We start from the raw sequence: 27,119 nt of genomic DNA, 5'->3' as shown, positions 1-27,119 counted from the left end.
TTAGACTCCTGAATGGACTTCTCAAATTTCAAATCTAATGCTGATCGTGTTTTTTCTACACCTTCCATGCAGCTGTAACTTCCTATGCCTTGCTCTGTTCAATCACCCAATGATCTGTATGTCCTTGTATGTTATGATATCCCTGTACAGCATGCAAATCAAAACTTTTCACTGTACTTAGGTACGTGACAATAATAAATCAAATCAAATCAGAATCAATCAAATTTGTTGGAAGATAGTTAAAGTCCAATAAAATATGCATTATTGGTAAAAATAAAACCCTTTTGCATTAAAAATCACAACAATGTATTGCAATCATCCCGATTGTGAGTGAGGCACAGCTACTGTAACAAGAACTGGAGTAGTAGCTTCTAATATGCATTAATTTCAATATTGGCATCTACCCTCCAAGGTGGAAAATTGCCCCATTGCAAGTGGGAGAACAGTTAGGAGACAATGATCAGTGTATTGTGAGGTTCAGGTTGATGGTGGAGAATGTCAGTGGTCAATCCAGAGTAAGAAAAATCAATAGGCGGAGAGTCGACTTCATTAAGGTAAGAATGGAACTGGAATATATAAGACACTTGTTAGACTTCAGCTACAGTATTGTGTATAGTTCTGGGCACCACATTACAGGAAGAATGTAAATGTATTAGAGAGAGCAGAGAAGAGATTTTCAAGATTAGTTCTACGCATGGGAAATTTCAGTTATGAAGATGGATTGGAAAGGTTGGGATTGTTTTCCTTAGACAGAAGAAAGCTAAGAGGAGAACTGAGAGGGTCAAGAACAAGCAAATGAGAGGTGAAAAGGAAACCTTTACACACAAGTGGATCAGGTTCAGAAGTATGGGGGAGGCAAGTCCAATTGAGGCCTTCATGTTTCTATTTAAATAACCATACAATATGCAAGGGTTTGGGGGAAAGTGGAGGAGAATGGTTCTAAGTCCTGAAGTGCATTTAGAGAGCTGGTGTGGACACAATGGACCAAATGGCTTCCTTTCATGCCATAACACTTCTGTGATTCTTCTCTGAATGTTGGAAGAACTAGAAAGCAGCACTTGTTCAGAAATAACCTGCTCAGCAATGCTCAGTTTGAGTTCTGCCAGGGCTATTCAACTCCTGGCCTCATTGTAGATCTGAACACGGACAAAAGAGCTGATTTAAAGAGGTCAGGTGAAAGTGATTGCTCTTTTCATCAAGGCAACACATGGGCTGAGGGGTGGCATCAAGAAGCCCAGGTAAAATTGAGATCACTGAGTATCAATGGAAAAAGGAAAATATTTTCACTAGTTAGAGTCATACCTAGCACAAAGGAAGATGGTTGTGGTTGTTCGAGGCCATTCATCTCAGTCCCAGTAAATTGTTGGAGGAGTTCCTCAGAGTAGTGTCCTAGGTCAACAATGCTCAACTGCTTCATCAATGACCTTTCTTCCATCACAAGGTCAGAAATGGAGATGTTTGCTAATAATTGTACACTGTTCAGCACAATCTGCAACTACTCAGACACTGTAGCAGTCTGCTCCAATGTGCAGAAAGACTTGGACAACACTCAGACTTGGACTGGTAAGTGGCAAGTGACATTCATGCTAGATAAATGTCAGGCAATGCTCATCTCCAACAAGATAATCTAGCCATCTACCCATGGCACTTAACAGTACCCACGGCATTTAACAGTATTATCATCCACTATTAACATCCCAGATGTTAACACTGACCAGCGACAAATGGCCCAGTCATTAAACATTGTGGTTATAACAGAAAGCCCAGGGCTGGAAATTTTAGGAACAACAGTAGGCCACTCGGCCTATTCAGCCTGCTCTGCCATTCAATATGATCTTGGCTCCTGCACCACTTCAATGCCTTTTACCCATAACTTCAAATATACTCAAAGACTGAGCTTCCATAGCCCTGTGGGAGAGATAGATTTCAATGAGATCACCTCTTATTCTTTGAAATTCGAGAGAATACAGACCCGGTTTGCCCAATCTCTCTTCATTGGACAGTCTGCCATTCTGGGAACAAGTCTATTGAATCTTCATTGCACTCCCTTTATGGCCAAAACACCTTTCCTGAGATAGGGAGAACAAAACTTAGCACTCCAGGTATTATCTAACCAAGCTCCTAGTAGTTGAAGCAAGACTTCAATATTCCTGTATTCAATTCCTCTTGTGATAAAGGTTAACTTTCTATTAGCCAATTTGCTGCACCTTCAGGTTAGCCTTCAGTGACTTATTTTGTGACAAATAATTCATCTCCGGTCACCCAAAAATCTGTCCACCATTACAAACCACAAGTCAGGAGTGTGATGGCATACTTTTTTATTTGCCTGGATGAATGCAGCTGCAACAACACTCAAGAACCTCAATCTCTAAAGATAAAGCAGCCTTCAGTTCAGCATCCCATCCACCGCCTTAAACCTTCACTTTCAGTGCCATTGGTAGCAATGTGTACCATCTATTAAATACAAACAGCAACTGGCTAAAGCTGCTTAGACAGCATTTCCAAAACAAAAACAGAAATTTCTGGCGAAACTCATCAGGTCTGGCAGCATCTGCGGGGAGAAAACATAGTTAATGTTTTGAGTTTGGTGACTTTTCATCAGAACTAGACCTCCAAACCCATGACCTCTACCACCCAGAAGGTCAAATATCACATATAAATGTGAAGACTATCACCCGTTCATCAAGTTCTCATCCAAGCACATATCCTGGATTTTAACTACATCGTTGTTCCTTCACTGTTGTTGGTTAAAATCCTGGAACTCCCTTCCTAACAGCACTGTGTGTACCTACACTACATCATTCTAGCAGTTCAAGAAGGAACTTACCTCTTCCTGCTGAAGGGCAGTTAGCGAAGGGCACTAAATATTGACTTTGTTAGCAATGCAAACCTTCCAAGAATAAATGAGAAAACCACATACAGGGAATTTGCTGCTTCTGGCATTTTACCAGCAGTTTTCGAACAATTTAGTCTTTTCTTTTCAACAGCTGCCTTGCTTTTTTCCATTCATGACTACTCTATCCCCTGTATCAGGAAGAGTATCAACTGCTCAAACATCTGTTTGGATCTCTGTACTCCAGCTTAAGTCCAGTAACCACTGCCATTGCAATATGAACTCTAATAATCACGTTACTTTTGTTGACAGTGTATTGTCTCCTGCAGACAAACAGCATTTGTGATCATCTTGCACTGAATTGCAAACATTCCTAGTTGCAGCTGTATATCAAATACATTCAAATCACATTTCTTAAGTGCCAGTGCCCTCCTCACACTCTGACAATCTCGTCAGATTGTTCAGAAATCTCTTTTCTATTGGAGATACAATAATAACTTTCAGGGGAGTACAAATCATGGGAGACAAACGCCTTTCCTTCTATTAGAACCTACTGTGTTGTTCTGAGCTAATGAAATGAGTATGGTGAAATTTCTCAAAATTTGTAAATACTCAAATGATCTTTTATGAAATCCTTGTCACTAATTATCTGACTATTCATATTTATATGCTATGCTCAAAAAATATGCGCACATTTTAATACTACCCACTTACCATCTGGGTATTATCTTTAAACTTGGCATTCAATTCATCAGTTTCTTTTTTGAGCTCTCCTACTTGTTCTTTCAGTTTCTGAGACTGCTTTTGTAATTCTTCTTGTCTCATTTGTTCCAATTTTAATTCTTCTCGAAGTCTGTTGCTCTCACCTTCTTTTTGGTGAATCTAAAAACAGGCAAAATTATAAATAAAGTGAATTCTTCTGTACCCTGGGCCAAATCATTAATGAATATAAAAGCATAAGAAATAGGAGCAAGAGTAGGTCATTTGGCCCCTAAACCCTGGCTCACCATTCAACAAGATCATGGCTGATCTGTCCCAGTCCTCAACTCCTCTTTGATGCCAGCTCAGCACAGCCATCAACTCTCTGATATTTCAAAAATCTATCTACCTCCTCCTTAAATACTTTCAGTGATCTAGCCTCTACAACTCTTTGGGTAGGGAATTCTAGACATTCACCACCCTTGAGGGAGAAGAAATTCTTTTACCTCTCAGTTCGAAATGACTTCCCCTTTTCTGTAACTGTGCCCCTAGTTTGTGATTCCCCACCAGTGGAAGCATCTTCTCAACATTTACCTTGACAAGCCCCCTCAGTTTCAATGTTTCTATGTTTCAATAAGATCACTTCTCATTCCTCTAACTTCACATAAATAAATGCCTAAACTATTTAGCTATTTTTGATAAGTCAACATCTTCATCCCAGGAATCAGCCTCGTGAATGTCTTTTGAACAGCTTCCAATGCCAGTTTACTTATTTTTTAAATACAGGGACTAAAACTGCTGGAGGTGCAGCCTCACTAACACCTTATACAATTGTGACAAGACTTCCTTGTATTCAAACTTCACTCCAAACAATAAAGGCCAAAATTCTAATTGCCTTCTTAACTATTTGCTGCATTGCATGCTAACTTTTATATTTCAGGCACAAGAACACTCAGATCCCTCCGCGGTGAACTTTTTTGAACTTATTGCTGTCCATTTAACTAATAATCTGACTTTGATTCTTATTCCTAAACAGCACAACCTCACAACCCTGTTCTTTCCCACATTAAACTCCATTTGCCAAGGACAAAAGCAGAAGTTGCTGGAAAAGCTCAGCAGGTCTGGCAGCATCTGTGAAGAAAAAAATCAGAGTTAATGTTTTGGGTCCATTCTGAGGAAGGGTCACCAGACCCGAAACATTAACTCTGATTTTTTCTTCACAGATGCTGTCAGACCTGCTGAGCTTTTCCAGTAACTTCTGCTTTTGTTCCTGATTTACAACATCTGCAGTTCTTTCGGTTTCCATTTGCCAAGTGTTTGACCTCTCACTCAATCGATCCTATATCCTCTTGCAGATTCCTTATGTCTTCATCATAACATGTCCTCCCACCTATTTTTGTATCATCAACAAATTTAAATACATTACACTCTGCCCCCTCCTCACTGGTCCAACAAATAAGTCACATTATGAATAAGCCATGGCTACAGCCCAAACTAATTCAGGAGTGTTTTCCACTCCACAGTGCTGACTTTCTTTATTTTAACTTTGTAGCAGGCTTCTAAGGCATCTCCATTTTGGACAGCCTCCGAGTTTGCTTCTCTGCTTCAATAGTGCCCTCATTGTCCTCTTCATGTCTTTGGAATCTGACTTCCACCCTTAAATGAACAATGACTGAGAAGGGCATATGATCCAAGCAATGGTTCCTGAAGCCTCATCATCAGGGTGGTACTAACAAGGGGGCTCAGGAAGTCCACTGAAGCTACTTCATATGAGGTGGTCATCTAATGGAATACCTGCCAGTTCATTGACCAAAAGATAGAGGTGAACTAAGGAAATGATAACCAGAATGTAAGGGTCCTGGCAAAATATCCAAAATGTAACACCACTAGGTAATGTGAGTGCTACTGGAGAAGGTGACTTAAGGAGTGCTGCAAAATTGAAGAGTTATCAAAGACTTCTTCTTCAGTGGTGGGAAGCTGACAAGGTACTCTGGGCTTGGAATAGAGTCTTGATCTTTCTAGGGCGTGTTTGTAGCCATATGTGAGACCCTGTACACACTGTGGCTCCCTAATGTAGCTGATAAATCTAGTCACCTCCATCTGCTGACTCCTAGGCGACTGGTCACCTCTACAAGTTTGCAGTGGGATCCTATGCAATGCCAGGACAGTTGCAGTGGCTGGGGAACACAGCACTTGATTGGGGCCTTAATTCATTGCCTGTCTGCCTGCCAGGATAGACTGGACTACCAATTCTCATAGCAACCAGCCACTGGGTAAATAGCATGCAGTTGGGACAGTTTTGGGGAGCTCACTGTTGGTGAGCTATCCTAAAGGGGTTTCCCTGCTACATTCCTAACCACATCCAAATCTAATTTTGACTCCACGGAATCAGCAAAATTCAACTCATTGTTCACCCACCTGTGCTTGTAGCATTTTAATCTGCTCTTTGCTGGTGTTGACTTCCATTTCCATCTTGCAAATTAATTGCTGGTACTTGAGTCCTTCTGTGGCTGCAGTTTCGTAACTCTGTTTATTCTGAGCATTTTCAGCTTTGAGTTCTTCAATCTGTACTCTATGTATATGAATGAAAAATAAGGAGTCCAATTGAGGATGTTGTTGCCACTATGGTTGACAGCATTTTGAGGACTGTGATCATGGTATCATAAGATCTTGGTTGATTATGGAAAAGGACAAAAAAAACCAGCATAATAATAATTAACTAGGGGAAAGGCAACTTCAATTGATTAGAATGGATCTGTGTCACGTAAATTGGAATCAAAGATTGACAAAAAAAATGGTAACTGAACAATGGACTGTATTTAAAGAAGACAGTTCAGGTAGACAAGATATATTGTCATATAAGGAAGGGCAGAAGAATCCAGAGTTCCCTGTCTATGGAAAGAGACAGGGATTATGATGAAGAAGGCAAAGTGTACTTATGACAGATGTCAGGTGGGTCACACAGCCAAGAACTAAACTGATTATAGAATTTAGGCCTTTTTCCTTGAAGAAGAGAATGTTCAGAGGAAATTTGATAGAGATATTCAAAATCATGAAGGGCCTGGACAGAATAGATATGGAGGAAATGTCCTCATTGGGGGAAGAATCGAGGACAAATCAGTTTAAGGTAATTGGCAAAGCAAGCAATGGCAACATTACAAGAATTAATTTCCCATAGCGGCTGGTTGCGTTCTGGAATGTGAAGACTATGTGTATGGTGGAGACAGGATCAATGGAGGATTTCAAGAGGGAATTGCAATATAATCTAAAAAAGGGAAAAAAAAATGTTCAAGTTACAGGGAGAATGTGGAAGAATGGCAATAAATGAATTGCTCTTTTAGAGAACTGACACAGATACAACATAATGGAAAGCATCCTGACATGCTGTAACAACATTGTCACTTTATAACAAAGTCTAAAATCATTTTCCTCAATCACTGGAAGTAATTATCCAAACACATTTAAAAGTCGTTTTCATGTCAGACTTCTAATTTCACTTTCTGGGCGTCTTTGGCAAATTTACAAGAATTTGGATACTGTGTTACTATGTAACTACCATCAAGCAAACGCATTAAAGAAATATTCAGATGATATTATAATAGCAAAACCTTTGTTTGTGGCTGACTGATGAGGGTAATTCTGAAAACAAAACCTCAATTTAAAGTGTTTCTTTTTGTTTTGATTTTTGTGGAATCAGAAGTACCAGGAGAACTTCTTCAGGCTTCTCCAAGCTGCTCTTGGTTGCCATATCTTGTTGCTGCTCACCTCCAACCCAAAGAAGGAAGGTCTCCAGTCCTCAACTGTTTCCTCGACTTGGAGATGGGTCTGGTCACCAAATATTGTGGGAGCCCAGAGCTGAAAGTCCAGAGGGAATTGTTTTACACTAACAGCCCCCTGGCCCTATTATAATGTTGAAAAGTACACTCTTGAAAATTACTTCAAAGGCCAATTCACCACAGTATGACTCCCTATCATTCTGTGGCGTAGGATACTAATCTTGTTTCATACCTTAGCTTTGTATAAAACAGTCTATTGCAAAGAACAGCTAATATATTTCAGCCTACTGTCTATAATGATGAGAAACATTGATCTGAAAATCTATGTGATAATTCTAACGTAATTTCATGTTACAAATATATTCCTACTGAGATGTTCAATATAATACAATGGATAAAATAGCCTATCCATAATAATGCATGAAATCATGAGCCTTTTTTTTGTGCTGCACTATATTCACTTGTTCACCCTGTCAAAAGAAATATTTCTCACTGAGTAAAGTTCCAACAACAAACAGACATCATAGACATAACTCCTATAATGGTTAATCAATATTGCTGACTGCCAGCATCTTTCCATGCCACCAGACCAGCATAAAGCCCAATCAATACACCAGCAATTACGTTTGCCAGGTTTGCGGTAGAAGCCACTTAAGGAATCATTTCAGGTTTGACAAAATACCTAGTTTGTTCTTCATTCTATCACTTAATTACTAATCTTATCTAATACCTATTGGCATATCATGTAGTTAACACTTTTGTTCACTTACTGTGCAGGCAGTCATCTTCCTGAATGATGATAGGAAAAGATTACTGCAATGATGTCAGATTGCTTTTTTTAACAATTCCCTGAAACAAATACTTACTATTTTATGGCTCAAATATTCCAAACTATTGACATTAACGACAAGGGTTCATTTTGCTACAGTCAAATGGAAGAGTTATGTACGGAATTTACAGAAAAGCTAATAAAAGTATTAAAGAAATGGCATAGTTTAAGAGGTTAGCTGATGTGTATTCATACAAGTAAAACAAAACAAACATTGGATTATAAAACTACGTTCTTAAAGCCAATTGTAAAAAAATATATAATGAATGATACCTGTAGTGCTAAAATCTGAAATTTACACCTGTATTAACCTGCCCACTCTCATTAAGTTACATTTTGTTAGCTTTTTGTTAAGAATGCAGTAACATTGCTCTAGGCTAGAAATTCACAAACTGGAGGCAATGACATTATTGATAGTGGTGGTTAATGATGGGGTGGTTGAGGGTGGGGTTTAGTAGAGAACAATAGCTGCAACTAACCATCTGGTGATACCAGTAATACATACATTCTCTGTTGATATCAAATGAGGCCTGGTCCTGAAAGTGGACGGGGGTCTCCCAACAGGAGCATCAAGTGGCCGACCAGCACATTTTCAGCAACTGGCCACCTGGATGCAATTCTAGGCTATAATCCACTCTCATTTAATTGTTATACAGAGGTCAACCAGTTGACAACAGTTGCTCAAACAAAATTGATTTCAGTGCTATTTATAACATGAGAAACAAAGATTGTTAATTACCAGGGCCTGCATTCAAATACCTTCAGGGTTTAGATTTGAATGAATTTTATGGCCTGGCTGAGGAGAAAAAGCATGAAAAAGCAAGGCATGGCAAGGAAGAGATGCTCAGAACTTCCAAGCAGGAGCAAAGTGAATGAGTGCTAAGAGAGAAAACAAGGAGCTCTTAAATGCACCCTGCCCAGTCATGAGTTGTGTGCCTGTCCCCATGCACAAAGTGTACTGACAACAGCATCAAAATGATAGTTGACTGTGTGCTACAAAATTTAGCATTTAAGTGTCTAACTGTATTCTAATTTTGGTCAGAAACGTACCACACCTTTGTGTTTTAAGATTGTTATGTGTCCAAAGACAAAGTCCATGAACTTTGGGGGTGGTCACTGCTCATAGAACACACCACAAGACATTGCTGTCCGAGGTGGAGGTCTAGAGAAGCAAATGGCAAACTGGAGTCACTAAGTATCTGCTCTGTCTTTTGGGTCGAAAATCGTCACCATCCTGTTTCTATCTGGTGTGTGGGAGAGTGAGAAACAATATATCACAGAGGTGGAATTAGGTAATAGTAGTACGCCAACGCATGCAAATGGGAGCAAATAGGCTTGTCACTGCTTACTGGCAAGTTTCTTGTCTCGCCATTCCACTTGACATTGAGATATCATTTCTGCTAATCTTACCCTATTTTCCCATTGTATCACCAATGTCCATGTTGTCATGGGTTGGAAAGATTCCATCCTATATTACATTTACAACTATCTCATCTCTCCTAAAATCTGTAAATTCATGCAGGCAGTCTGTACATCTCCCACTTCTCTCAGAATGCACTTGCTGTGGACTTGGAAGAATGGTAGATTTTTTGAATGAGGACTGTTAGCTTCTGTTCTGATCTGTGAATCGTTTCTCCACTAGAGAATCTTATATCCTTGAGCATCCTTTGCAGAGGTTGTCATTCCTTTTAGTTCATTCCCTTATCATTTAGTTTTCTGAATTTTCTTTGCAGAAGAACACTTCTCTGCTAATTCAAGTAGTTGTACAATCACAATATCTGGGGGACCTAAAATCTCATGAATGCCCATCATTGGAAGAAATCTGCTTTGTGAAAAAAACACTTTCCTCTTTGTAATATTCTGATTCGTGAGCCAGGGCAGACAATAGTCTTTAGACTGGAGTAGGTACTTGCTACAGAATCCTGGATGATTAGATCAGGCAATTTCTTCTTTTTGGCCATGCCTGAATCTGTGGACAATGCAACTCATCTCACTCAAGTTTTTGATCAAGCTGGACTTCTCCACTTGCCCTTTGTGGTTGACGTAAATGATTTCAGACACTCAGTCACATTACTGAAAGATTGCTGCTCACTCAACACAACCTCTGTCATTGGTGTCGACTGTGCTGTTTTCTGGAAGAAAAACATTGCCTTCAATTCCATGAAGTCTGCGACTTCCTCTACGTTGATAACATGCCAACATCTTACTGGATTGTTTCATTTGTTTATGTTCTACTGTGAGTCCAGGAAGCCCAATGAAATCTTCTCCTGATTGCCCCTTGACTGGTCAGTCAACATTGGTTTCTTTTTTCTCGACTAGTGCTCAAACAGCTGTTTGCTTCTGTGCAAGAGGTTCTCTGGATGGTTTATCAATCCTCTCCAATTCTTCTGATTCAGGTGAGGTTGAGACATGCATGCAAGCTCAAAAATAAAGTTGGTTGAATGTGAACGACGTTCACATTTTCAACTCTCTTGGGTATGTTACATTATAGTGTAACTGCAGCATTCTTATGCTTCTGTCAGTTGCAACTGAGCTCTGTGTGTTATCAAAGCAGGCTGCAGCTTTTACTTCTTCAGCCACAGGAACAGGCCTAATTGGATAGTAACAGTTGTTTCTGTGTCAAGGACAAAATCAACAGATATCCATTAATGTAAACCAGCCCGTCTCTTTTGTCTCATCTGGATTAGCTAGTTCATCAGGGAGTACCTCACGTGTCTTGTCCAGTGGAGGTATATCAACAACCGAAGGTATCTGCCATGAAAGCTAGGACCAGCATCATCAGGGGCTGCTGGAAAAGTGCACTCACCTGCGCTCCATCACCTCAGCCACTGGTTCTCAGCCTGAAGACAGGGAGTGAGGAACTTTGACACCAATCTGAGTGCCTGTCCACATACGGAGGCAGGGCAGTTCCAGGACTACAAAGCTAAAGGTGGAACCACATACAGGCCCCTTGGCAGTTTGCACTTGGGATTCTGCAAAGGTGGCTGAATCCTCCACCTCCACCCAACCTGCCTCTGACCCTTGGAAGTTCATGTCAAGGAGGGTCAATTTAGCTCTGGCAGAAGACCATTAGTATTTCTGGCTTGTTTACACACAAGTACCTCTGGGATTGGAGTATACTCCCTCGAACCCATCTTTGGAACCAAGGAAGACACTAAATTGTAATGGGAGCGAGATAAAGAAGGAAAAGTATTGAGGGCACTTTTGTGACGTGGGTGAAGAAGACTTTTTCTTAACTGGAACTGTGTACATAAATAATGGTGATTTTAATTTTCATGCATCTTCTTTGAGTCTCTCTGTGTCGGTGATCAATGTATTTCCACACCAGTCGGCAACAGTTCATGGTTACATATGAAGCCGAGATGGAGGTCTGCGCTGATAGCCCATTGCACTATCTGCAAACAGGGGGAAAACAATGGAAACACATGGCATTGGGTGCTGCTGACACCTTTGTCCCTCCTGGTTCAACATCCCTTATGCTTGGCTCTGTCTGTGGAAGGTGTAACTTTCAAAGATTTGTCCAGTGGTAGTGTTGCCAGGGAGATGCCATGTACAGAGACGATCGATGCCGTAGAATGGCCAGGGAGTAGACAGCCTTTGTGCCTGGGTGGTAAACTTTTCATGGGCCTGTGACCAATGTTATTCCCCTTTAAAAGCCCGGTCCATGGGTAACTGTTGCAGTCCCCTCCCTCAGAGGTTGAGTCATTACCCTGCCCACTCTATTCTCATGCAGCCATTTTCTTCCCATTATACATTTTTGAATTCCAGCTAGATAGGAGGGGACAGTGAGCATTCCTCTTCCAGTGGCTTTCAGCCTCAGTCTGACCATGTCAGTGAGCAACCCCTCCCCCCTCCAAATATCCACATCCTTTTCCTAGTAGCCGATCCCATCCACCCCATAGGATTTACACATCTCCCACGCCACCACCCACCCATTCACTTTTGCCTACACTAGCCTACCCTTCCAACCTAGACTCTGATATGAAGTGCATATGCATTGACCTGGTCTTCCTTCCCATGAAACCAGGGTGCTCGTGATCGTGGACGAGCCTCCCTTCAGCATTACACCCTTCCTAGCCATGCTCTACTGTATTGTCCCCTTTGAAATCCTGCTTCCCATCACAGTTGCACTGTGCCCTTGCCTAGACCATACATCCCTAGTCCTGAAGACTAAAGTAGTCAGGCACAGTGTCACCATCTCTTCCCCTTGGCTTTTATCTGTAGCAGTTCCTTAAGATCCTAATAATTATGGCGGGCCAAATGTAGTTGTACTTATTGCTATCATGCAATGGATCATCTTGCTGTCTTTGATGCACCTGATGGGCTGATTGTGGCCTACTCCCTGGACTGTAGTGACATGAGCCCCCTGACCAAGACAGCCCTGACCAGATGCCTGACCATGACCAATGCCACTGCATGGTATTGGAGGCTGTCCCTGGACCAACTGACTGACAGGCGCCTCCATGAACTTTACTCCAGATGACTTCCCTTAGAGTCAGATCCAGGCTGCCTTCTGCACATGCACTTTATTTGTCACACATACTGTAGGCATGAGATTGACATAGCATACTGATGTACAGGAAGATGTGTGGCTCCTAGACTGAGAATTGCTTAGCAGCAAGGCAAGCTGCCTGGTTGTGTGACTGAGCTAATTAGAATGGCAAGGCAGGGATGTTATGAACAAACAGATAGGCACTAAGTTAGTGATCTAGGTCTGCGACCTAGGTGTCTATTCCTGTGTGTTAAGTGTTCCGGATGCAACCTTTCAATGCAAGTTACCAGTATATCCTGCAATGCAAGTCTGTGCTTCCAGAGCATCTGTTTTCTGGTTGATGTTGCCTGTTAGTAATATCATGCACATCAGACACCGTTTTACTGTTCAATTTTCAGGCAACACTATATCTTAAAAATTGCCATTTCCATGATGGCCAATCTGTGCTCTGTATGGGTCTTCTTTGATCTTGAATCTGCTAGGAAGCATTATATATTTCTCTGTTTTTTTCTTAAAGTATTGGTTCATCTTATTATTGTAAAGGTCTTTTAATTTTTTATCATTTCAGTATTGTTTTAAATCTACTGTACTCACCATTGCTGCATTAAACTGAATGACAGTAGAGCTTGTTAGATTCGGAAACACAGCAATGGTGCTCTTTGTTTTATTTGCCAATCATTTTAACTCTGTGTTTCTGCAATACTACTTGAATTCTTTCATACAGCTTTACTTTGAATTATTAGTTATTCTGTTATAATTTATTACTTTTAAGGATTTTAAATCTGTCCCTTAAATGCTTTATCTCTGTACTGCTTATTGGGTTTTCCTGTATTTTTAAGTATTTTCCTGCCTTTTTCAACAATTCAAATTAGCGGTTATCCAATGGTTCTATTGGTTTCATACCTTCTGAGGCAAGATGGAATATTTTTCCTTTATTTCTGGGTAAAATGGACAATATTCCACTTTTCATGGTCTAAAACTCCAGCACTTTTCTCAGCACAAATGTTTAAATTAAGCACTCTGGCTGCAACCCTTATAAATTTTTCTACCAAAATCACAGCTTAATTACTGAGACTTAACATTTTCAAATTTTTATTTTTTCCTGACCTTTTCTGACTTTTTCAAAATAGCTTACATCAATTCAATTAAATTCTGAGACTTTTCAGATTCTGTAACTTTGGTCTAAATTTCTTTTCTGTCCTTTTCACTGTTTCTTTTTTGCAGCTCTTGCCTAGTGGTGCCAAATGTTAATGGTAGTCAATGGAAGTGAAAACTCTCTTTTTCACTCCCTTGCCTTCCTATTCTAGTCTTTGACCCATTTTTCATAAATTATTCCATCTATTTCAAGGAGCCTGCAGCTGTTCCTTTCGCAATTTTCCTTGGTCAGGCCTCCGTATTTTCTTAGTGTGGCAAGCTTTTCCCTCTTCCGAGCCTACCTTCTTGCCCTAGTGTGTCTTACTCAGCTTCAGAATAAAACTTTGCCTTTGGAGTGCTGAGCTTGCCTTTTTGCTGCTTCCAGTGCTGCTACTCTCTCTTTAAATTGTTTCAGCTAAAATGTTTCAGCTGCTGACTGTCTTTCTAAAGTGGTAATGCTCTTAAAACAGTAAATTCACTTGCTTGAAATTTTTCTTTATCTTCTGTGTCTTTGGGATCCCATCTCCTTGTGATGGGGGTCAATCCTATACTCTACAGCTATGGTGATCCAGAGGATAATTCCTAGTAGTTTATCTCTCCCAGTAAGTGGTACTGTAAAAGGGTTGTTTGAGGTAATTTTTGGCACTCACCAATCCTCCTTTGCCTTGGGCCTGTCTGGAGATTAGCAGTACAGGATACACCATGGTAAAGTATCTACAGAAGAGGCACTGTACTTAGACAACAAGATGATTTATTGCATGGTAGCAATAAGTACAACACCATAATTACTAGGACCTTAAGGAGCTGCTACAGATATAATTGGTCTTACCAACAGCTACAGTAGAACTCCTTCAACTCCAGACTGCATGTGATATCACTGAAATGGTGGAACCAATGTAACGTGAACATTAACCCTTTCAGCATCATTACCTTATACAACAACATTTTAAAGCATAAAACTATTCCAGTAAATAATCTCAAGTCTGAAAGGAAATAAATTTTATCTGGTTAGTTATTGGTCAATTACTGAATTTAGATTTGTTGTGAAAGTACAACTATTGTCAAAAACTATTCTTAAAGTCCGTGTTTATTGTTCATAATTGACACCTCAATCAAGGACATCAGCTGGCTCAGTTAAGGCAGTTTCTTTCAATTAAAATTCTGTCCAAAATTAATTTATAATTTTCTATGACAAGTTAGAAGTATTTAACAGCGTACCAATAGAGACATGGGAAATAAGCATGGCTAGAAGTTTTGGAAGTTCGTTTTAAGTATAAGATTGGTAAAACCCTCATAGGTCTGCAATAAACATTTAAAAATAGCTATTAATGTTATTTTTTGGTGGCTTCTGCTGATTTGATGCTGAGGAATGAAGTGACAGGGGACCCAGAGAACCTTGCATACTTTTAGGATGATAATCTGGAATCTTAGAAAATGCAAGTCAGAAGAAAAGATCAGGACTTTGTGCAGAATTGCTTAGCTCAGGATTTTGTTTTATACCAGTTGATTGTACAGGGAATGAGCAGCAAGTGCATGCTTCAAGTGAAACAGAGTTAGACATTTGGTATAATTTGCTCATGGTCACATATATAATTCAGTCATTATTTTAAAGTCATACATGTTCTCCTTATTTCTAAGAGATGTTTTAATGTAATATATTAATTTTTATAGTTAAAAAATAACGTGAAACTTGAGGAATAGAAAATCTGAGCATTCTGAAGCAATGATGCTTTTCTGAAGTACAGGCCGAGTAGCCAGACCATTGAGTTATGTGCTCTTTAACTGGAACTTCGAGTCCAAGTTAATTTGGCTGAAATACAAAAGTGGACAAAGTTGGCAGCAACCTGCTTTCTGATCAACAATGCATTAACCATTTCACCTGTAAGCATTGATCTCTTCTTTGTTGCTAGTTTCCCGTTCTTTCAGAATTTTAAGCTCTGATTGTAGTTTACGATTTGCCTGTTCATGCCGGACAATTTCTGTGACACGATCACCGAGCTGATCCTGTGCTGTTTGCAGACTTCTCCCCATCAGTAAAAGTTTCTCCTCATGGTGTGCCAGCTCCTGTGCTGTGAAAAATAAGTCGCACAATAATACTGGGTTTATAATTTTGTAAATGATTCAAGGATTTTCCTACAGTAAATGTTTTTCAGTTTATTACTGCACTGGATGCAACCTTAAAATAAACTTGAGCTTTACTTTTAAAGCTTTTGTTTAAAAGCTCTGAAGAAGGGTTGCTGGACTCGATACATTAACTCTGATTTCTCTCTATAGATGCTGCCAGACCTGCCAAGTTTTTCCAATTATTTCTGTTTTTGTTTCTTTATTTTTCAAGGGTATCTAAAGTTTTATATCCTTTTCTAATACTTATGTTGCATAAAAAACCTAAAGTGCACAAATTTCATTCAAATTTATCTGTTAAATGTTCTACTGAAATAGATTTTGACCGTTATATTCGTCTGCTTCCTATTTATCAGCACAAAAATTTTCACAGAATAATGTTAAAGCAATAAATACTAAATTGGAACAAGAACAGTAAGTGCTCAAAAACTGAGTTCTAAAGAAATTATATATTAAACAAAAGATCTGTTTCCCCCTTCACAAATGCTGCTAAACATGTTGAGTTTTCTTGAGCAATTTCTGTTTTAATTTCAGATTCTATCTCTGTAGTATACTAGGTTGGAGTCTATTAAGTGAATATTGAATGTAACTAGATCTTAGTGAAACTAAGAAACATGTCATACAAATTTTCAAATTTGAGTCATTGATTTTTAAAAATAATGGCTGGACTTGTTACTAATAAAAACCAAAAGAACTCAAGATGCTGTAAATCAGAAACCTAAACAGAAATTGCTGGAAAAGCTCAGCAGGTCTGGCAGCATCTGTGAAGAGAAATCAGTTAACATTTCAAGTCTGGCGACCCTTCCTCAGAACCTGAAACATTATCTCTGATTTCTATTTACAGATGCTGCCAGACCTGCTGGGCTTTTCCAGCAACTTCGGTATTTATTTGTTCCAAGAATAATGGTGAGATTGATATTCATTGTTTTGGGGAGTGGGTAAAATTAGTTGGAGCTTCTGACATCCTGCATCTGCAGTGATAAATGTAGAAATCTGGATGATGCTGCCGGAGGTACCCTGCTCTTCCACATGGTGCACTGTTGCAGTCCTTGCCTTTGACTGGACTTAGCACTAAAATGAACATAATGGCACAGAACCTCATGAGTTCCATAATCAAGACATTAGAAAAAGCTAGCTTTAGTCCTTTATGGATAAGTGAGTTTTGTTTTTAATGTATGATGAGTGATAATTACTGTTAAAAGATCTCTTTGGCTCTGAATGGTTAAAGAACCTCACTAACAGAACCAAAAGACATATTGTAGAGTATGTTGCACGAGATCACATACCAGTTTATGACATGTCTATGCAGTAAAAGTCTGCAAACCTTTATAGGCAACTGCCACAAGGGGAATGGCAAGTGTCAGTGCTTCACTACTGACTGCAAAGCTCAGGCTGCTGTATACTGACTTAGTGTTTAAATATTTCACAAGTAATAAGAGCCCAGAATTGATGTGGCAAAACTTGCACCGCTGACACTGTCCTTGAATAACATATGTTGTGAAAATGTATTGTGCGAGTTGATGATGTGAGAAAAATCTATAAAAATGATACTGAGGAAGCAAACAGATTAAGAATTGTATTATCCTAACAAAAGCAGTATTAAACTGAATATGCTCAAGCCATTATTAATATATTTTGTTAGCACTAATTTGAGAGACCTTGTTTGCTAGTTGCAGAACGTTGCTGTATTTAAATTGGCTACTGGGTTACCTACATAACGACAATTATTGTATTTTAGAAGTTATGAATTGATTGTGTAGTCTTTTGAAATATCCTGAAGATGTGATGAGATGCTAGATAAATGTGAGCTTTTTTGTTGCCTGTACATATCATTAGTGCACCATCGCTTACCAGAATTGTAAACTGAATAAAGCTGGAAAAGGAAACAAGAATGCTGCTATGAAAAATGCCTCATGATTGAAAAACTGGGCAAACTAGTCAAATAACGAATGTGTGGACTATTAATTCTAAAACACAAGACAAAACATGCAGCACTCTTACACAATGTTTCTTCGTCATTGGTTAACATGTTATTGATTACTGCAAATCACAATTTCAACATGTCATCAACAAGGAACAATGAAAAATAATTTACACATACGCTTGCAAAAGCAGCATATTAGACACCATTGTTAAATTCTGAAAGTGAGGATTACTGCTTAATTTTTATTAAAATGGATACTTTTGATTTTGTGTAGAACATGCTGCTCACCTAGCTTATCTAACTGCATGCATCAAATTTTGTGTTGTCAGCAGGTTTCAGATATTTTCAAAGCGCTATCATTTCTGTAAAATGATCAGGAACAGACTTGTAGTGTACATGTTAGTGAGCACAATAAATCACCAACAGGGGGTGTTAGTTACTGCTGTTTCACTATAATAATGTAGGTTTGCTCCATTCTCTCCTCTCTAAGGAGGCATTACAACAGACGGCTACTGAACTTGCTTGGCCCATAAATCTGTGTCGAATGGATCAAAAATTTAATCAAAAGGTACGTAGCAGCTGAAAAATTCCCCATTTACTCCATTTCCACTCCTCTTTCTGCGGGCGAAATGATAAAACAGTGCTTTTGTATAGCTGGGGAGAAGATGTGGCCCACAGGGAAAAATCGTGAGGACGACAAAATTTGTAATAGAACTGAAATATACAGAGAACATGGAGAACATCTCCTGTAAGCTATTGATTCTTCTTCGTAATCTTTCCTATCTTTACCATCAGTCATTGCATGTGTCTTAAAAATAATCATATGCTTTATTATGTAGCCAAATTAGTAAAATTAACTTTAATAAAAAGAAACTGAAAATTAAAGAGAGAGAAATCACAGCTGCTAATACTTTAAAAAAATTCTCCAAGGCATGCTTCAGATTGACCCTCTCCCCATGGGTAGTTTTAATAAGCTCCAAAATCCCATCCTTGTTAGTAAAGCCAGATAGTAAGAAATAAAAAGGTTCATCAATTCATTGCCTGAGGCATTCTTACATTTCTAATACAGCACAGGACATTTCTGATGCTAGGCAAAAGGTTAAGCACTGCTGTATCTCTATAATATATAACAGATATATAAGGTCTAGAAACAAGATTCCCATGTCTTCTCCAGGTCAGAGTCACAAAACAAAAACACTAAGATTTGAGATACAAGCATGAATAATCAAAATAATCATGAGAATTTCTCAAATATTTTTCAGCCTCAATGTGTTTTTGAAATTTTCATCAAAGCATTTAGTTAAGTACACCAAATAAAGGTAATTAATAAAAAAAAATGTGAAAAACAAAGCAATTTATGTAGTTTCATTAGGCAGGTGTTCAAGGCATGTATCTTCAGCATGTGCAGGAAACCCATATACTTTCAGATCAATTTTTGCAGCTTAATTTATTTATATAAATAATTACCAACTGAATAAGGTGAAGGAGAACAGATCTTCAAAATATCTTTTAATCTCCAGCATTTTACTATAGGCATTGAACCATTGTACTAGTACTGTTTTACATTGTTAGCTCAACATACAGATATTTCTGTCCAAATTTCAGATTTTCTTGGCGTCATTTCCTTTGCAACATTGTCTGAATTGGAGCAATTGCCATAAATCACTTTTATTTATCAAACTTTATAAATTTCAACATAATCAAACACATTTATTGGCAAAAGAACTTTAATATTGCACTCTAGCTGAAGATATTAGTTATAGTTATTTTCCAATCAACCTGTTCAGCGATGCTATTACACACCTCTGGAACAGGTAGGATTTGAACCTGGGACTCCTGGCTCAAAGTTAGGGGCACCACTACTGTGATACAAGAGCTGCTAAGTAGTTAGTTACATGCTTAGACATGCTAAGTAAGTTTTATGATAGATTAAGTAAAAGAGTTAATCTGCTTCAACAAAAATAACCATAGTTTCTGAATAAGCATGATTCCTGTTTCCTGGGTTTAATTACAATTTTTTTATTGCCACTTATTTATCATTGGCAATAGAGAGTTATTTTTCAGGATCATTAATCCTTGACCAGGTTATCCCTTTCGTACTCAAAACTGATGCACAAATACCCTGTTTAAGGGTTTGGTTGACATTTGGAGGTCATGGGATATTTAGAGTAAATTTTGGGAAACTGCAAGCTTGCCAGTTATACACAAGAATCACATGAATGATCAAATCAAGAGGTAGCAGGTCAGGGAATAAAATGGGAAGATAATATAATTAAAGAAACAGCTCATCACAGAAATCTATAAACGTACAAATTGACTGCTCATTCTACTATAGAAACCCTACAATCACTTGACAGAGTAGGAATTCTCCTTGCACTGTTTATATCTAAGAAAGATAACTCATTTTGAACAAGGTATCTGACTGTCACAGTGTTTTTGCCTACAGGAGCAAGCCCTCATGCTTACATATGATGACAAGGATGGGATAAACCACATCAGGACTGTAGCAATGAGGAGGCCGATTAAGGGACGAGTACCTTTACTTTACTAGTTGCAGTTAGGAAAGGTCTTCCTCACAGGTGAAGAACCGGCAATTTAGATGGATATCAAAGAACCAGTGCCTGGAGACTTGAACTTCAAATGATCAAAGTGCTTTCAAGGTAGAGGAGAACTGGAGGGTGGTATGCAGGGCTGCCAGGGTAGATCAGAACTGTTGCATGGCAGGCCAGAATCACTTGGGTGTAGATCTGAACTGTTTTGTGGCAAAGGTCAGAACTGCTGCAGGTAGGGGCCAGGGGCAAAATATGGCCATAAGAATAAGAATAATAAACTCAAGGTAGTGATGAGTGGAAATATATAGATACATGAGAAGCCACTACCTTTAGTTGGGTACCGGAGACATTGATAACTAAACTCCTGGGTAATCAAAAAAAAAGGGAAATAGGCCTGTTGAAGAAAACAGGACATAGGATCTTTTACTGAATGAAAGGGATAAATGAGGGGCTGGGAAAATAGAGCTCTTGAAGTCATATTGTGTGGATATGTCAAGGCAAGGGGAAAAGCAGGAAGCGGACAAAAGGTAAAGCAGAGGTATGGGAAGTTGAGAAGGAGGGAGACAATAATAAGGCCACCTACAGGTTTTGTAGTCAGAATGCGAGACCAGGACAGACCATGCATGATGTACGAGAATCATTGGCAGTCTCAAAAGTAAGTTACAGCAATGGAGAGGAATCATCTTTGCTTGTGACCTCCATGGGGTAAGGGATCTGTGCTGAGGACAGACAATAGGGTTTGAGAGAGAAAGAAAAGGAATTTGTAGTCCCATTGACTTCTGAGGAACTGGAGAGCCTAGCCTTAGGGATGGAGAATTGATACAAGAGCAACAGCGTCATGTCACTTTCCGGATTGAAAGTAGGACTCCATGGTTTTGATAAAACAGAAGAGTTAATAAGTTACTACTGACCCCCTAACTCCAGGGATGTACTCAGTCCTACCAGAAAAAAAAACAGAATGCCTTGAGGCACCTCAGATGAATTGATACCTAGTTGTCACGGATTAGGGCTTCAGAAAAAGGACATTGGACAACTAGTTCAGAATACTCACCAAAGACTGGTTATGAAAGGATGCTGCTGAATCTGTCACACTGTGTTGCAACTTCTTTGTTTTGTTCTGGAGTGAAAAAGAGAGGGAGAGAGAGGGGGGGAGAGAGAGATTCAGAGAGAGATAGACAGAGATAGACAAATACACAGACTGAGCAATCACCTCTTCTGTGCATTTGCAGGCCGGTGACTTGTGGTCTGTTTTGTAGGTGGTTTTAAGGCAGTTTGTTGTTTCATAATTAGATTTAATTTCTATGTATTTGCTTTAAGAGCATGTGCTATTCTATTCTCTTTGTCCGTGGAATGAATGAATTTATTTACTATGTGAGTGATATTTATATATGTGACTTTTGAAGATGATCAAGGAATGGTTAGGTCCCATATGTAAAATCAGGCTTAGTACTTTGCTGACAAGGACTTTATGAAGTCCTGGTGACCTGCGACATTTGCATGCATAGATAAGGGAAAGGACAGGATGGTGGAGACACTGGATACAGATCAAGGAAGCACAAAGAATAACAAGGACTAAATGGTGCCAACTAGTGTTCATTACGTTCTCTTTTTACAGGAGCATGAAAACCACAGTATTGGTGCTATATCATAAGAACATAAGAACATAAGAACTAGGAGCAGGAGTAGGCCGTCCGGCCCTTCGAGCCTGCTCCGCCATTCAATAAGATCATGGCTGATCTTTTCGTGGACTCAGATCCACTTACCCGCGTTCTCACCGAATCCCTTAATTCCTTTATTGTTAATAAAGAATCTACCTTATCTTTAAAAACGTTTACTGAAGTAGCGTCAACTACTTCACTGGGCAAGGAATTCCATAGATTAACAACCCTCTGGGTGAAGGAGTTCCTTCTCAATTCAGTCCTAAATCTGCTCCCTCTAATCTTGAGGCTATGCCCTCTTGGCCTAGCTTCACCTGCCAGTGGAAACATCCTCTCTACTTCTATCTTATCTATTCCCTTCATAATTTTATATGTTTCTATAAGATCCCCCCTCAATCTTCTAAATTCCAATGAATATAATCGCAATCTACTCAGTCTCTCCTCATAAGCCAACCCCCTCAACTCCGGAATCAACCTAGTGAACCTCCTTTGCACCCCCTCCAGTGCCAGTACATCCTTTCTCAAGTAAGGAGACCAAAACTGCACACAGTACTCCAGGTGTGGCCTCACCAGCACCTTGTACAGCTGCAACATAATCCCTCTGCTTTTAATCTCAATCCCTTTAGCAATGAAGGACAAAATTCCATTTGCCTTCCAAATTACTTGTTGTACCTGCAGACCTACCTTCTGTGATTCATGCACAAGGACACCCAGGTCCCTCTGCATAGCAGCATGCTGCAACTTTTTACCATTCAAGTAATAATCCTTTTTACTATTATTCCTACCAAAATGTATGACTTCACATTTATTTACATTGTATTCCATCTGCCAGACCTTTGCCCACTCACTCAATGTATCTATGTTCCTCTGCAAAATTTCACAGTCCTCTGCACACTTTGCTCTGCCACTCATCTTAGTGTCATCTGCAAACTTTGACACCCTATCTGGCAATCATGATTGTGGAACGAACTGATCGAGGGTCCCAGTTCTATAAGAACTTGAGATGTCTCTTGCAATCAGCTGTGTGGAAAGTTAAGTTCCACTGTTAACAAATTAATATCCATAAGGAATAGTTGGGTAATAAGGAATGGGGAACAGCAAATGGCTGAAACCACAAAGCAATGAGGTTCCCTTTAGACGTAAAACTGTCAAGTATAAATCTAGCATCAGAATTATCCCCACTATATCTGTATGGAGTTACTTGTGATGAATTAATTATTATTCAATTTATTCATTTTCAGATTGTCTAACCAATGTGAAGCTGACTGCAGGCTCACATTGTTGATAATCTGTTCAGTGTTTGTAGCCCGAATGAGAGAAATTACTAAACTTCATTAAGTGTACATGAGTACTTTCGGTAGCTGAATTACACTGCTAGAGTCAACAATTCAATCGTAACACTTATTTCAAAGAAAATTTGTATTGCTAGAATAATTGTGTAGAGAGTCAGTCAGTATTTATTAATGAATTACAGTTGTTAGCCATAACAATGTTATTAACTTATAAATGATGAGCAAAGCAATGTTTAAATAGAATTTTAAGTCAATTTGAACATGACCAACATTAATTCAAAACGCTTCACAACGTAGGGACAATAGAAGATATGAACTGATCGAAGGACCTTGTGTACCCAAGAATGTGACCGCATAGGGATTTCCTACTACCGGCTGGGTGCAGACAACAATGTTTACCTATATTACTTAGGGATAGGGATAGGAGGCACATATGGTTTAAGCATCAGCCTAAACTGTACCCTTGAAATTTTCAGTGATCACCATGAATTAATTCAGATGGCACACCGTGGAGAATGACTGCAAACAAGTCTCAATAACAGTGTGGTAATATCCACTGCCAAGTTTTCACTTGACTTTCTGTTTCCACCCTTAGTCTCAACAACAATCAAATTTTTAGTGATAACTAACATTTGGCCTCCCCATTGCTGTCGATGAGTGTAACTCATAATCTAATGGAGGATTTGCTGAGATACCCACTTCCCAATAGGAAGCAGATCCTAAAACATCCAGAACATTTATGGTAGATGAGGAGAGAGGCTCAGACGGCAAATTCAATGGGTCCAATATCTGAATGAAGATGTGGAAGCCAAACTGGAAGATGCACAATAGTGGCAGTCAGTTTGGGACTGGGGTATTGAGGTGGCCATTGGCCCCTGGACAAGAATTGCTTCCAATGTGCTAGTGATGATGCAGTTGCTAATTGCTATTGGACTTTGGATGAAATGTTGTACTGTTCCATTGCATGAATAGTAACAAAAGCACTCAGTAGGACTGAGGAGATCCAGGACATAATAGATATAACTTAATATGTACAAAGGAACTGAGGGCATTGTTGTTAAGTTTGCAGATGACACAAGGATAGTGGAGGTATGGGCAACGTTGACAGTCTTGGGCAGTCTAGGAGAGAGGGGAAAGAAGTATCAGATGAAATACAATGTGGAGGTTGTGCACTTTGGCAGGAAGGATAGAAGTGTAGACTATTTTCTAAATGGGAAGAGGTTTCAGAAACCTGAAGCACAAAGGGACTTAGGAGTCCTAGCTCACAATTGTCTCAAGGTTAACATGCAGATTCAGTTTTTTTAATACATTCACAGGATGAGGGCGTCACTGGCTAAGCAGCATTTATTGCCTATCCCTAATTGCCCAGAGGGCAGTTATGAATCAACCCCGTTGCTGTGGGTCTGAACTCATATGTAGGCCAGACCAGGTAAGGATGGCAGTTTCCTTCCTTAAAGGACATTAGTGAACCAGATGGGCTTTTCCCAACAATCAACAATCGATTCATGGTCATCAGACTCTTAGTTCCACACATTTATTGAATTCAAATTCTACCATCTGCTGTGGCGGGATTTGAACCTGGGTCCCCAGAACATTATCTGGGTCTCTGGATTAACAGTCCAGTGATAATACCACTAGGCCATCATCTCCCCACTGGCCAGCTGGCAGTTAGGAAGGTCAAATTACTGCACAGAGGCCGGTATCCCGTCACCAAGTCACCCTTTATTCGACGTTCTATTCGATTAATGTTCATGTGATCTGTGGTCATTGTTACCACTTTCTGGAGGACTGTACCCACTACCCTGGCAGCTGCTATGACTACATTGAGAGCACTGTTGTGTAATTGATCCAGGTGCATTCCAAGGTTGGTTTATGGAAGAGAATGAATACACACTGTGTCCATGGTTCATGATGCTTTTGTGCAACTCCTGGATTGATGTGGAGTGCAGCTATAACGTTGCTCATGCTTTGCAAAGGGCTGTGGTAGATCAGAGTATAGAGCTGCTGAACTTGTGGTTCAGTTGCTTGGGCTGGTCTGGGTGGCCTCTCCAGTATAGACTGGACACCAGTTTGCTACATCATCCTGGCGTGCTGTGCCCTTTACAATTGAAACAGGCAACATCAAACTCCATCTCTAACTGTTCTCCTAGCCCTTGAGTCCCAATATTACACTTTAATGATGGCCACCCTGGTACTCTACATTCTCCCCATGGAAGCCACCTCGCTGGTCACAGCCAAAAAACCTCCTCCTGCAGCCTACCATGAGCTCCAATGCTGTTCCACCTAGCCCCCACATGCATTGCATTTCCAGCCGTCAACACTGTCCTTGTCCCCATTTCTAAACAGGCCCCTGCTTTGCTCTGATAACCTTGAAACCCCATTCCTTTTGACAGTTACCTCTCAGCTGCCTCGACAGGCCCTCCCTGCAGCCCCCTATACATTCAGCACAAGGACCCTCATGACTGTATTCGCCCCAGATCTCTGACTGACTGACGGATAGCCCCTTGACATGACTGACAAGATCCCTGACTGCTGTGTTTGGAGCTCCCTGATAGATGATATGTGCTTCCCCTGACTATTCGTGATGGCCCTACAGGACTGACCCTTGCTCACTCCCCTGTCAAACATATGCCCTGACAGTGACCAGCCAGTGGATGATTGATCATGGCCAAGTCTCCAGACTCTGTGCGGACTGTGCCCTTGGCTGATGTTATAGGGATCCTCTGACAGACAGGAGCTTTCTCTTGATATTTTCTGACATGGCCATTTAATTGAATAAACATGCAGTGTGTTTGCTGCATAGGCAACTATCAAATGCTGCAGATGGTATCTGTACCGCTGAGTGTTGTACAGCAAGACATTCCACCCACTGGACAGATCCCTACTGAGAAGCATGACAAGCATCTGTCTATGTACTGACAACCATTGGCTCTGACTGAAGTGCCAGAGTGCTAACAGGCGTGGTACAGCATACCATGGCAAGACAAGGCACGGATGGTACAAGCATGAATGTAGGCACTAAGTGAGCGAGTAGCTCTGAGATGTAGCTTTGTCCACTCTGTGAACTAGGTGCCTGTCCCTGTGTGCAAAAGGGATATTAATTGCCAGCGCACCTGCAATGTAATCTAAGCTTCCTTTGCATCTTGTCAGTGGATTGGAGAGGTGCCATGAGGATTGTGTCAGATGTCAGATGCCAATGTCCATCAAAGAGGGATGCATGTGGCTTGTGCCCAAGGATTGTGCCTTGAGATGCTTTTGATGGTAACTAACATGGAGGCTCTTTGCAGTCAGTGACTTCCATGTTGAGAATTCCCAATGTCTAGCTTGTCTAACACATTTGGAAAACTGTGAAGCTGAAAATTAATGTGGTGAGCGGTGCTGTTAATAAGGTATTTACAATGCTGTGATCCCCCTTAATTGGCAACTCACCACTGCCTAGCAAGAAACTTGCCTTGCTGCCCAGCAGACGCATATAAGACGCAGCATGTTGCTCCCACATCAAGGTAGACCTCACTGGACTTCTCGTGTGGTTCTGCCAGAAATCTCATCAGGCCCTGATAAGATTTAGCCCATAAGGCTTATGTTTCTTTTTGACTTAGTGCAAGTTGCATCAGGTTTTTACAAGGTTTTTGCTGTGAGGCCTAGTGAGATTTCTCGCCATATCTCACCAAAAAACTCACCTTATTAACTAAACGCGAAGTACTGCGGATACTACGAATCTGAAAACAAGCAGAAAATGCAGGAGAAACGCAGCAGGTTGGCAGCATCTCTGGAAAGAAAAGCAGAGTCATACTTGACTCTGAATGTTA

The 27,119-nt window shown here is 40.0% G+C and overlaps 1 protein-coding gene across 1 annotated transcript in view; it reads right to left on the bottom strand.

Annotated features, from left to right (window-relative positions):
* The window catches only part of LOC109938716 (polyamine-modulated factor 1-binding protein 1), a 149,206-nt gene that overhangs the window by 50,884 nt on the left and 71,203 nt on the right, over positions 1 to 27,119 (bottom strand). The window contains exons 9-11 of the mRNA XM_048605966.1: positions 15,643 to 15,832; positions 5,951 to 6,104; positions 3,548 to 3,715 (exon numbers count right to left, since the gene is read on the bottom strand). Of these exons, the coding sequence (XP_048461923.1) occupies positions 3,548 to 3,715; positions 5,951 to 6,104; positions 15,643 to 15,832 (512 nt within the window). The remainder of the gene's footprint in view (positions 1 to 3,547; positions 3,716 to 5,950; positions 6,105 to 15,642; positions 15,833 to 27,119) is intronic.

Source organism: Rhincodon typus, chromosome 15, assembly GCF_021869965.1.
Source record: "Rhincodon typus isolate 14 chromosome 15, sRhiTyp1.1, whole genome shotgun sequence".
NCBI classification, from domain to species: Eukaryota; Metazoa; Chordata; class Chondrichthyes; order Orectolobiformes; family Rhincodontidae; genus Rhincodon; species Rhincodon typus.
The sequence above is the reverse complement of the archived record's forward strand: the minus strand, read 5'-3'. Positions and strand labels throughout refer to the sequence as shown.